This window comes from Sciurus carolinensis, chromosome 1 (genome assembly GCF_902686445.1).
Source record: "Sciurus carolinensis chromosome 1, mSciCar1.2, whole genome shotgun sequence".
In the NCBI taxonomy this organism is placed as follows: Eukaryota; Metazoa; Chordata; class Mammalia; order Rodentia; family Sciuridae; genus Sciurus; species Sciurus carolinensis.
This window is the reverse complement of record NC_062213.1, coordinates 120,032,234-120,044,862: the sequence shown is the minus strand read 5'-3', so window position 1 is coordinate 120,044,862 and position 12,629 is coordinate 120,032,234. Positions and strand designations below refer to the sequence as shown.

General features: G+C 37.0%; 1 protein-coding gene and 1 long non-coding RNA gene across 5 annotated transcripts in view; one reads left to right on the top strand and one right to left on the bottom strand.

The window, feature by feature from the left end:
• Cdc14a (cell division cycle 14A) overlaps positions 1 to 4,177 on the top strand; it is a 170,028-nt gene extending 165,851 nt beyond the window's left edge. For all 4 annotated transcript variants that reach the window (XR_007109763.1, XR_007109762.1, XR_007109761.1 and 1 more), the window contains one exon: positions 3,347 to 4,177. Coding sequence is in view for 1 of the 4 variants with exons in the window: in XM_047560390.1 (XP_047416346.1) it covers positions 3,347 to 3,376 (30 nt within the window). In the remaining 3 variants the exon portion in view is untranslated. The remainder of the gene's footprint in view (positions 1 to 3,346) is intronic.
• Positions 1 to 11,309, bottom strand: part of LOC124990391 (uncharacterized) — a 69,983-nt gene extending 58,674 nt beyond the window's left edge. Inside the window, exon 1 of the long non-coding RNA XR_007109764.1 lies at positions 11,178 to 11,309. This is a non-coding gene — a long non-coding RNA (uncharacterized LOC124990391). The remainder of the gene's footprint in view (positions 1 to 11,177) is intronic.
• Between the last annotated feature and the right edge of the window lie 1,320 nt (positions 11,310 to 12,629).

Here is a 12,629-nt window from a genome sequence, read left to right as displayed (position 1 = left end):
GTGCCTCAATCTTCTCATCTGTGAAATGGGTCGTTGAGAGCATTTAATGAGTGAATATGTATAAGATGTTTAGAAGTGTGTCCAGAATATAGAAAGTACTCAATATATATCTACCTCAGAATAGATAAACTGCTAAGAAGTTTATCTGATTTATTAAGAGCTCTAGATAGCTTTATGATGAACCTGAGTCTAAACATGAAATTCATTTGTGTTTCATATATGCTTGATATACATAGCCTGAGGATAGTTTTATGAAATATTTTCAGTGTACCTGTATGTTGACCATGACTTGTCACATAAGGTCAAATGTGGAATTTCCTACTTGTGGTGTCATGTCAGCTTTCAAAAATTTTAGATTTTGAAGCATTTTAGATTTTAGATTTTTATTGTCAGCAATCCCATGCAAAGGAAGCATGGAGTTATGCTTTTGTTATAATGTATATTAGGTCAAAGGAGGGACTAAGGTGGCTCATCCGTCTGTCTCTCACAAGTGGAGAGTACTGGTGTTTTCCTCAAATTTGTCTCAGTTGTGGCTGTGTACATACAGAGTACACACAGAGTCCTGTGACAGCCCCCTGTTTGAGCATGCAGCGCTTGGAATCTGAGTGCTCCCGGCCTCCCACACTGCTGCTCCCCAGGGAAAAGGCCTTGAGAGGTTACTTGTGATTTGTTAAAACTAGTAGATCTTGTAGACTCTTAACAATTTTCTTCTTTCATTAGTCCATTTGCATTAAGATTTTTATTGTAAGTTAGATTAAAAGGAAGTTAATTTATAAATACTGAAGTCAGAATAATTTTTTAAACTTTTTATTGATCTTTTATTTCTTTGAACTTTCATTATACCATAAAAAGAAATCATGGATGGGCTGGGGTTTGACTCAGTGTTAAAGCCCTTGCCTAGCATGTGTGAGGCACTGGATTGGATCCTGAGCACCATATACAAATGAATAAATAAAATAAAGGTGTTATATCCATCTACTGCTAAAAAGTATTAAAAAAAGAAATCATGGAGTATGTTTTGTTTTGAGGATTTTGGTATTACATTTCCACCCCCACTGCCTAGCATATATAATTGTTGAATGAATGAACTGGCATTGCAGACAGCCCATTTTTTTGGCCAAATTGTCTTCATTTGTTTGTGGAGGCCTGCTGTGCCATGTCTGCAGTGTGAGAGAGCAAACTGGATGTGTGAAAAAGGAAGCAGTAGGGATGGCCGTGAACTGTATTTGAGACTGCATTAAACACCACCTAGACTCTGTGAGTTTTGCTAGGTCAAAGCAAAGGCTTTGGCCAGGAGACTAACGAATATATATATTTCATATGAGTAAAAGAAAGCCTTAAGGCATTTTAGATATTTTCTGCTTTCCAGATCAGTGAGTGCCATTATTCACAAAGTAAACAAATAAAAGCACACACACCCCTATTTACTCCCTATACTCTGATGTACACATAAGTGTCCTAGAGGAAAGTTCATTTTGACAGTGGTCACTTGTCTAGTGTCTATTTGCTGTATCTTTATTTATTGGGAGTTGACGGAGCTTTAGAGGTCCTTATAAATACAATTTTGTTCTAAATTTATAAGCAATTTGAATTTTCTAATTATATTAGTGAAAACATGTACAACTTTTGTAATTGGGACAAAAGCAAAAGTTATATATGCTCAATAAAGCACTGGCTGATTTATAACGTGCACATGTGGTTTTCTCGTAGCAGGGGAGACTTACCTGGCTCTGCCTCTGGCTGCTTGCCAGACTTGAGAAGAAACTAGGGAAGAGCAACTAGAAAAATCACATAGATCCTTTTAGGCTGAAATGCTAGTATGGTTACTGGTATCCTGCAAGTTAAAAGTAGGTTTGCGTCAAGGTGTTTGACAAGCTTTACTGGATTTTCTCAGGGTCCTAGCTTTTTAATTCCCTCTGGGGACTCAGGTATATTTATATTATAGTGTCCTTGTTCCTGATCATATCACTCCTGTTTTGAAACCTTAGCATAAACCCCATCTGATATCAAGAAAGTCAGTTTACCCAACCTTTTCCCTTCTTCCTAGCAGCTCTTGATATTTCTTCCTTGACACTTGTAGCCTGGGAAACCACTCCTCCTTCCCTTTCAACTCCTGTCCTAACCCTTTCTAGTGCACAATGTTCATTTTACACTATGTATATTACTATTTATTGTTGATAACTCTGTCTTTTCATTTCGTTCCTGTGATGACAATGTGGTCTTTCAAGATGAGGTACTGTAACTCTTGACTCACTGTACTTAGTAAATGGCTATTGATAGGATATAAAATTCATTGGAACTGTGAAGCTGAACAAAAGTAGTTTGAATCCTTGTTTATGTTCTTTGGAAAATGGATAGATTCTTTTTTGCTGACACCTATAATATCACCAAAATGGACTAGTTTCAGAATTCATAAGACCTGTTAATTAAATGCTGCAGACCAATTTTGTAAATAATTTCTGGGTGAGAGAAGAAGGCATTTGGGAGAAAATCAAGTAATCTTTGTTGTTCTAAGGCATTTGAGTAGAAGATTGTGCAAAAAAGTTTGCTAATGTTTGTATTGATTTATGTCTTTCTATTTTTTGCTGTACAAAAGTAACTATTTGGCAAACCTTTTCTCTCTCTCTTTATCTTCACCAGTTTATATCTACTATCCATGTTTTCTGATTACATATCCCACTCATGTTCCTTTTACATGTTGGTATCTAATGTGACGTGGGAGTAACTTGTTTGTTTACTTGAACATTGTCTGCTGTTTGTTTTGACTGTGAGGCTCCCTGTGTCTGTGCCTTCGAGTCTTAAGATCAGATTTCAAAGCTGAGAGTACTTTGTATGTCTAGAAAGGATTTGTACCATATTTATTTATTAAATCCAGACATTCTTAAGAAATTTATTTAAATGGTGACTAATTATATTAAATTGCAAGTATTAATAAGTCATTGATATATATTAAATGAAAAGCATATATCTTCTCAAGGCTTATTCTTATCATCTTCAGTAAGTTGCATATATCATTTAATATTTTTTGAGTAAAAATCAATATTTTGCATAAAAGTCTAAAAACTGAATTTAGGTAGGCTCTTCATTTTCAATTAATATGTAATTTTAATCACTTAATATCTTAGTAAGCCTTTTAAAACAAAGTTTTCTTACAACCACTTTATGTAGCTGAATTCCTAGCAAATGCTTTGTTCCCCCATCTTTTTCTATTTTTTCTCAGTTTATTTCATTTATCTTTTATATAATAGACCCAAACTGCCTTGTGTTGAAGGAGGAAGCTGCATGATTTGCAAGCAGTTTTACATGTGATGGAATTTAACCTGAGCTTATGTCTCTCCCCGCACAGTCCCTTCAGTCTGAATATGTTCCTTACTAAGGCCTTGCTGCTCGATGGAAGCTGTTCCTTCTTAGACATCTGGACAAGCGATGCGGAGGAGGGCACCAGCTTGCTGGAAGGATGTCTCTGCCTTCTTACCTTAAATTAGAGAGAGCACTAAGATAACACCTTCAAAAGACTTGAAACCAGACAGCTGGTTAATGACTACTGTAAATGCACTGAAACTATGTTTATGGAGATTTCAACACTTTTTATGACAGTTTTAATGTTGAATTTGGTATTTTGAAAGCTATTTTTAATGTATTTCGGTAATACATTTGTTATTACATTTACATGTACAGTGTTACATTATGTATGTATTGTGAACTTCAAAAGACTATTTTGATAAATTTATAAATGTATAAAATTATGTAAAAACTAGACTATATTTTGATTTAGATTTTTCCTGTTGTTTGCTACCAAAAATTTGTATTCTACACTTAGTTTTAGTATGGTCTTGTCTTCAATGAATTAATAATTCCTCTCTATTAAGAAAAAGAAAGGGAGAAAGTTTTTAGGAAGTGGTTTTTATGTTCCCACTGTGAATATGACAGATCAATTGTGTTCTTTGGGGATGTCAGTCTAATTTAAAGAGTTCCTCCAAGTTTATTTCTACCAAGAGTAGAATCGTTTGATATGGCTTATTTAGGACAAAACCCTTCTCCTTCATTTTTGTTCTTTGAACCATTGAGATTAGTTTTGTATCCTTGGAAGCTTAAAAAAAATAACAACATCCAGTTGAAGATTAGAATCTTCATTTCAGGATGTTTCTCCTGAAAGCATGCTTTTTCTCTGAAATGACTGAACATTCCAAATGCTTTTTTTCCCCCTCCTCTCAAAAAAAGTGCTTTTAAAAAATGCCTTAAACCATTTATTTTGCCTCTATTTTTCTCTTGTACATATGCAGAAGAGGGCTACATATTTTAAAATCCACATCCAAAGTCTCTGAGAGCTCTATCTCTAATTGTACAATAATGATTTTAATGACCGAAAAGCACTTCAAAAGAGTTATTAACTCGATTAGAATATTCTGCTTTTGGTACGAGGTGGTTGTTTCCATGTAAATCACATGTGGTCTGACACCAGTTTAAATCAATGAGGGAAAAACTGAAAAAGATGCTGCTAAGTAGTTCTTTATATCCGGGGAGTTATTTTGAAACGAACAGAGTATAATTCCCTGACGCACACGCAGGTGTATCTGGAACCTAAGATGAAAATGAAAGGATCCTCTTATGGGTACTCATAGCCCTTTCATGTGAGTATAATCTTTTATTTAGGTCTCTAGAAGCCTGTCGGTTTCATTTCCGGGAGGAGCTGGAGGGCCCTAGATCCTGGTTCTCTTCCGGCTGCTTAAGGATGGACTCACTCCCACCCTGCAAGTGCTGGGTCAGGGGATTCATGTGAAGGGCTTGACTCTGAGCAGTTGAGTTATTTATAATGTATTTATTAGGGAGGGGTACCTTGAGACTATTATTATGTGCTTCAGCAAGACATCTTGTTCATGTTTTACGCTTTTAAAGAGACATTTGAATGAATGTTTGACTCAGGTTTGTTAACATAACCTTCAATAACTGCAGTACCAAAAAGTTGCACTCAACTGATGAAAAACAAAACAAAAACAAAAAATGAACTGTATGTTTTAGGAATCCAGTCTTAAAACAAGTGGAATTAAATTGTATATTTTTTTCTAAAGCTGGAAAAGTATTTTATTAAGAGTTATTGTAAAAAAAGATTAGTTAATTATATAGGAAGATGATTGTATTTTTTCAAATTATCATTGAAAAGTAATTAAGATGATGTTTGTGAAGTAGGGGAAAGGGAACCGTATTGATGTTTTTAGTTCTGTGAACACTAATTGTGTGCAGCTGTTAAAATGATTATAAAGTTGACTACTGTAAATTTTCCATAATTATGTGTGTATATAAATCATATGTATTTACATGTGTATGTCTTAAAAATTATTTGTACACATGTGCATACATAGATACACCAAGAAGGGGATGTATATAATATAGAAAGTATATAGCAAAGTAATTCTACTCCAGTAATAAAGATTGTTTGACATGTATTTTGCTATGAATAGTTTATCTTCCAAAATATATTTTGTTCTATTTTAAAGTATAGAAGAATACACTGCTAATAAATAGTTAAAGTCTTATGCAATTTACTTCTTGACTTTTATAACTTGGATTTGGAGTTATCAATATGCTGAAATTTATCATTTTCTTTTTGACTCAATGTGGTTGGTTCCTTTTGGGTTTCTCCAGATCTTCCTTCTGGATTTTTAGTTTATCTCTTATTGACCCTCCAGCTTGTGACCATTGCTGAAAATACATGAGCTCAAACTTTGTGCTTTGAATTTCACAGAAGCCAGAAAATGTTAGGTTCTCCTTCCCTTTTTCTCCCAGTTTCCTTTCTGTTAGTAAAATAGTGATCATGATCAGTGTTTGGGTCCTGCTAGGTCATTTATGATTATTGGTGACTGTTGTGTAACACACTAGTCATCAGTTCCTTTTGAGAAAGGCTGACCCTTTTTCTTAATGGAGAAATTCTAGAAATACATCAGATGGAACAAACTTCACATCTGTTGGATGTTTATCCTGAAGTTTCAGCTTGGGAAGAAGAGGCTGCACAATTTATTGGAGATATTTTAGGTATTAAACTGGATCTTTTTGGGTTGGGATGTTTCTGAGTTGTGTTTTTTGGTTTTCTTTTCCTTTTTTTCAAACCTTCCTTGAGGATGGGAAGGTTTCATTTTTGGAGTTAGGAATATGTAATTACCTATCCTTATAACACTGCATGGGACAGTTACCATGGGACCATATCTTAGATAAGAGATTTATGAATCAGCGAACCCCATCAAGAAGGGCAGAAAAATCTCTTTTAAATTGAATTATTGTGAAAAAGAAAATGAAAAAAATAAACAAAAACGAAGAACAACTAGTTAGTTTCAACAAATTTCTTACCTATTGGTTTACATGGGTTTGTTATTATATGCAAAATGGTTGATAAACATCAAAAGACATCTGGAAAGATTACTTAGCATATAATATATATTCATCTGTGATTCACATATAGCAGGAACATGATTAATTATTAGGTACACAAGTATATTTTCATGCTTTCTTTGGTGACATGCTAAACCATTTATATGTTAAGAGTCTCTGTAAACAATTGTTGCTGTATAAGCGGAACAGTATGCATGTCATGGAAGAGGTCTGTACTCTTTAAGTACTGTCATCCAGCAGAGTTAATGATGCCTGCAAAGTCTTCCACTCTTCTTTGCAAGAATTTGGTCACTGTTTGTCTTCCCAGAAGATTAATTAGGGATAATTCCAATTATAGAAGGATATAACTTAAAGCAGAAGATAAAACTCCTTTATTTACACATTGGTTGCATAGGGGTGACAACTATAGCATATAAAAGAAAGTAAAAAATAATTAAGTTATTTTGAGCTGAATTGAAATGTTAATATATTCCCACCCAGTTCCTCCTCTATGGATTGAATTATGATAATCATATCAAGAAGGAGAAAAATAGCTTTTCTAGAGAATTTTAAACTTTTTTGGTAAGTGCCAAAAAGAAACATATTAAAAAATGTCTTAATGTAAAATGTATTTGGGGGACCAGTTTTAAATGGACAAACAAAATTAGCTGGGCTTTTCACTTCTCATGCATCATTTTAAATCTGCATGCCCTTGAAATCGAGGTGCATCACATTGCCACTTGATATTTCTTCTTTGGTTCGAATCAAGTTTACTAAAACATTTTTGAGAAATTGAACTGCAAGTGAGAAATGGGTAGTAACTGTAGGCATGACTGAAGCTTCAATGTTAACATTCAAACATCAGATTTTGGGGGTAATGTTCTATCAGATGTATTTTGCTTATTTGTCATGACACTTTCAAAAGTATCTGAAGTGACTTCAAAAAATAGCAGTTGTGGCTCAGGAGGCCGAGGCAGGAGGATCAAATGTTCAAAGCCTGCCTCAGCAATTTAGCGAGTCCCTAAGCAACTTAGTGAGACCCTGTCTCTACCAAAAAAAGAGGGGGTAGTCTGGGGGACATGGCTCAGTGGTTAAGTGCTCCTGGGTTCAATCCCCTGTACCTTAAATAAATACTGAGTGCAACACGGAGGAGAGAATTGAGACTTTGGACACTGAATTTTGAAACAACTGATGGTGAGACTTATGATGAGATAAGTAGGCCTCTCAAATGTCACAGGATATCTGTTCTCTTCCTGAGTTGGGAAACTCCAGGACTTTTTATTGGGATTAATTTTACTCATTTTAAGAAGAGAGAGTATCTTCATGTGGGATTGTCAATCTCAACGTTCAGATTCCCCCAAATCCTGATGTCAGGTGCGTGGAATAGAAATTTCAAAAAACAAATTGAAACTAGAGATCAAAATAGAATAATGAAAAAAAAAATAGAATAATGACAGTCCATTATCTATCATCTATCTATCTATCACATATCTGATCTTTCCCAGAGCTAATGTAACTTTATTATAGTTTGTGTAAATATAATATTTCTGTGTATTGGGAAAGTTTAATAAAACTTGGAGGAAACAGAGGACCCGAGACTTAGGATTAAAATAACTGGCTCACCTTTGTGTTTAAAAACAAACAAAACAACCAACTTTGGAAGAGAGAGAACCATATTCTAAAATCTAGGTTTCTTTCAGGCAGAGACATTTAACACCATTCTACACACTTTCAGAGATATGCCACCCATAAGTGACATGTTAAGGGGCATCTATCAATTTTAGAAACATGTAACCAGTTAACCATTCAAGCACTTGGCACTGTAACGTGCTATCTGCTGTGTGACCAGCAAGGATTGAATGGGCCCAGGATTTCCTGATTTGAGGAAATGAATAATATCCAGTTCCTCTTTCTCCCTTGACCACTCTTCATACCAGTTTGTTTCACAAGTATGACTGGCCAATCCTAGACTTTTCCTGCTACTTTTGGTGTGGTTTGTAGTTTGCTTTACCATTTAGACCACATACCTTCATTGACTGTGTTAGTCAGCTTTCCATCACTGTAACAAAACACCTGAGATAAACAAGGTTCATTTTGGCCCATGGTTTCTGAGGTTTCAGTCCATGATATGTTGGCTGCACGGATATGAGGCTTGCATCTGGGAGCATGGGTGGAGCAGTGCTGCTCACCTCATGGTAACCGGGAAGCAGAAAGCTCACTTTTATAAAAGTCCCCCCTCCCAAACCCATTAAAGCCATGACTCTGTTAATGGATTAATCCATTCATGAGATTGGAACCTTCAAGATCCAATCACCCCCTTAAAACCTCACCTCTGAACACTTCTGCTTTGAGGATCAACACACGAAATTCTGGGAGATATTCCAGATCCAAATCTTAACACTGACCAAGGAATAAATGGCAAGGAGCTGCATCAGATGGCAATTATGCAAAAGGAACTGTGATTTGTTAGCAGAAACACTGGTGGCAGAATCACCAAGCTCATGTCACATCATGTGAATCTCATGTCACATCACCACAGAGCCCCACCTGGGAGTTCTCTCCTCTGCTATTGCACCAGAGGCTGAATGAGGGACACTGCCTTGTCATGACAAGAGGTGGGACTGCTGAATGCAACCTTAAAAATCAACGAAACTGACAAACGGAAGACTTTCAAATAGCTTGATCTATTTTAAAGTCAAATCTGTTGGGGAAATTATCCTTAATTAAGGATTACTGTTTAAGTGACAGGTAGTTAGGATTGTTAATTTTAAGGTAAACCAAAAGAGCAAAAGTTCACCCATATGGTCTGGAGGAGAGATAAAAGTCAATTACTAAGTTAGGATCTCAGATGAGAAAGCTCTGTGTGTTGGGGGTCCCCAAGACCACTCCCAGTTTCTGTGATTCTCCAGAAATACAGGACTCAGCATAAAGCTGCACACATTGCTAAAACTTATTACAGAGAAAGAATACAAAGCAAAATCAACAAAGGGAAGAGAAAAGGATCTGAAGGAAACCGGGTGTGGGCTTCTGTGAGTCCTCCCAGTGGATTCACACAACACGCTGATTTCCCCCAGCAACGATGTGATGATGTGTGACGTGTTGCCCCCTGGAAACTCATTAGAGACTAAGCACCCAAGGTTTTCACTGGGGGCTGACTGTGGAGGCACCTCTGCCAAGCACAGACCCAAATCCCAGATGCCAGAAGGAAATCAGGTGTTCAGCATAGACCATATTTGCACAGTCCAGGTACAGTGAGCCACCCTCATCATTTAGAGGAAGTTTTGTCAGCATAGGGAACTGTTTACCAGTCAGGTTCCCAGGCACAAGCCAAGGTCACCCTTGCAAGCTGACTGTTCTAAGGCAGCAGTGTGGCCTGCTACTTCAACACTTTTCTGTATAGTCTGTATCATAGCCAGCTAACATTCATGTGCAGTTTTACTGCATGAAGTCGATCCAAAAACCTGTTTCCAGAAGGCTTCTTTGAGGTGGGCAAGCATTGTGCTGTTTCACATGGTTCAGAGTTCTGTTTTCTGGTTTCAGAGTTCTGGGTTTTAAATGGATAAATGTGGAAGTGGTATAGCTTCCTCTTCTAAATGCTCTTTTGGCCATAATAAATGCTAACTATCTAATGTCTGTAACATTCCAATCATTTTCAGATCAAGCTAGAGTAGTAGGTAAAAAAATCACCCAATCTTTGCTTTAAAAAAATGAAATATGTCTGGGATACAGCTCGGTGATAGAACACTTGCTTAGCATGTGTGAGGCTCTGGTTTTGATCCCCAGCACCCCAAACAAATAACAAAAAAAGAAGAAGAAGAAAAGAAAAAAGTTCTGAAACTAATTTCAGTACTAATGTGTCTAAAACATCCTATGGTATAATGAGTTTTACACACACACACACACACACACACACACACACATACAAGAACAGAATATCAAATGGCAATTTTTTCCCTTTCCGTTTCTTAAAAAAATGTTCATGATAGCAGGGTGCAGCTGAAGCAGGAGGGTGGCAAGTTTGAGGCCAGCCAGGGCAACTTAGTGAGACCCTGTTTCAAAATGAAAAATAAAAAGGTCCGGGGGTATATCTCAGTAATAGAGAGTACCTGGGTTTAAGGCCCCTATTGCAAAAGAAAACAAACTTGTATAAATGGAGAGAGATATTTACGCTACTGCCAAGTAACATAGTGAGAATGCCAGAAGACCCAAATAATCAATTGGTTGCAATACCAATACAAATTTCAGAGAGTCAAAAAAAAAAAAAAAAAAAATAGTGGTGCCCAGACTCTATTCAATTAAACCAGAAGTTGGGGTGTGAGGCCCAAGGTTTGGAAAAACACTTTTTAAAGCTTTCCAAGTAATTCCTGATGTGCAGAATTTAGAGCCCAGTGGTAAAGAAAAGAGTTTGGGGAGCTCAAAACCATTTCAGTTTTTTTTTTTTTTTAAACAGTCTAAAGTGCTTTCATATCATTTAATGAGGAGGGCAAGAGTCAAACTTCTTAACCACTTAACACTGTGTCTTTAATATAAGATTTTATTTCTTCAGAGTGGGTTTTAACATTGAGATATAGGTTGAGAAATAATAGAGTAAATAATCCCTTGGATCTATTGTCTAATGTCTCGCTCAAGGGACGGTGCCAGGAACCGTGGGGAGTATGAAGATGTGTCACAAGGATGGGAAGGTGTGTCATTTATGTCTTCATGTCCTTAAGGAGGTTACAATCCAGTTGAGGAAACTGCATAATCATGCATTTGGTTGATCTTTTTTGATTATCAGAGAACCTCAAGTTTAGTTTTAGCAACAGAAGTCTTACCGAATTCAAGAAATGGACCCAAATGCCTGAACCTGACGGGCTGCCGCTGCTGGAACCGGAGCTCCACATCGCAGGAACTCTTCCTCACTGCCCGCACCTCTCGTGGAAAGCGTGACTGCCACCAGTGGCCACACATTCAACTTGAGCTTCAGTCTCCCGGAGAGATTCTGCCCTGAGCCTCGGGGTTGCCGCAGGTCAATGCCCCTGAGAAGTGACTCACGTTCACCTCTGAATGAGTAACTCGTGACTGGAGTAGGCTGGGGGATTGGGGAGGGGGCCGGGATCACAGAAGAGTCGAACCCCCTTTGAAATCAAGTGAAAAGAATAACTTTTTGAACAAGAGGTTCTCACTCCAAAAAGGTATGTGGATAGAGATGTTTGGGGGGTAGACACAAATGTCTACTATGCATGTGGCATCCTGCAAGACAGAGCTAGCTGTTCTTGGACAGCACAGGAAAACGGTGTGGTACAGAAGCCATGACAGAATGAATGATATAGAATATTGCTTTAACCCATCTGAGAAAGAACTTTCTAAACCTTCAGAGCAGCTTCTCAGATGGGTCTGTATACACACACTTTGACTTCCCAATGCCTGGGGGACCAGCCTGAGGGTGGTTAAATCACTGCTACTCCACATGCACCCCAACAAGTTGCAAGCTTGGGAGCGTTTAGTTTGATCTGTGTTGTCTGAGGGACCTCTCAATGGAGATGTTCAACAAGTAGGAGAAATGGGGTGATTTCCATGACTCCTTAATTCCCTAATGGAGCCTTCTAACATGTATTTGGCAGCTGCTTTTACGGAGGCTCAGGGCTGTATCCAGCATCCAGACAAAGGTTTTTGAGGATATTAAATAAAGGGATATGCTGAGAAATAGACTTCTAGAAATTTAAGGTATCAATTTGCTTCTCACACCTTATTTACAATGTAATTTTATTGGTGCATTATAATTATACATAATAGTGGGATTTATTGGGATATATTTGTACATATAATTAGTCAATTTGATTTCTAGTTGTCTCCCCGAAACCTGCTTTTCATCGTTTACTCTACTAGTCCACCTTCTAGTAATAGTAATTTCATGATTACACCCTCCTTTTCCCCCTTATCTTCGACATGTAAGAGAAAATATATGATCCTTGACTTTTTGAGTCTGGCTTTTTTCACCTAACATAATGTTCTCAAGTTCCATTCATTTTCCTTAGGCACCTTATTTCTGAAGTGAGGAAAATAGAGCAGTTTTTGTTTTGTTTTGTTTTTTGGACAATCAACGATTGTCTGGATGAGAAGAACAGGACAAGAGTTCCTGGTTGTCTTAAATATTTCCTGATCGGTGAAATTTAGACTTTAAAATTACATATACAGTTTCTTATATATTTCTTATTTTGTTTGTGATCTTGTCAATCCTACTTAACTCTAACTCACATGATGATAATTGTGGGAAAGTACCTTAA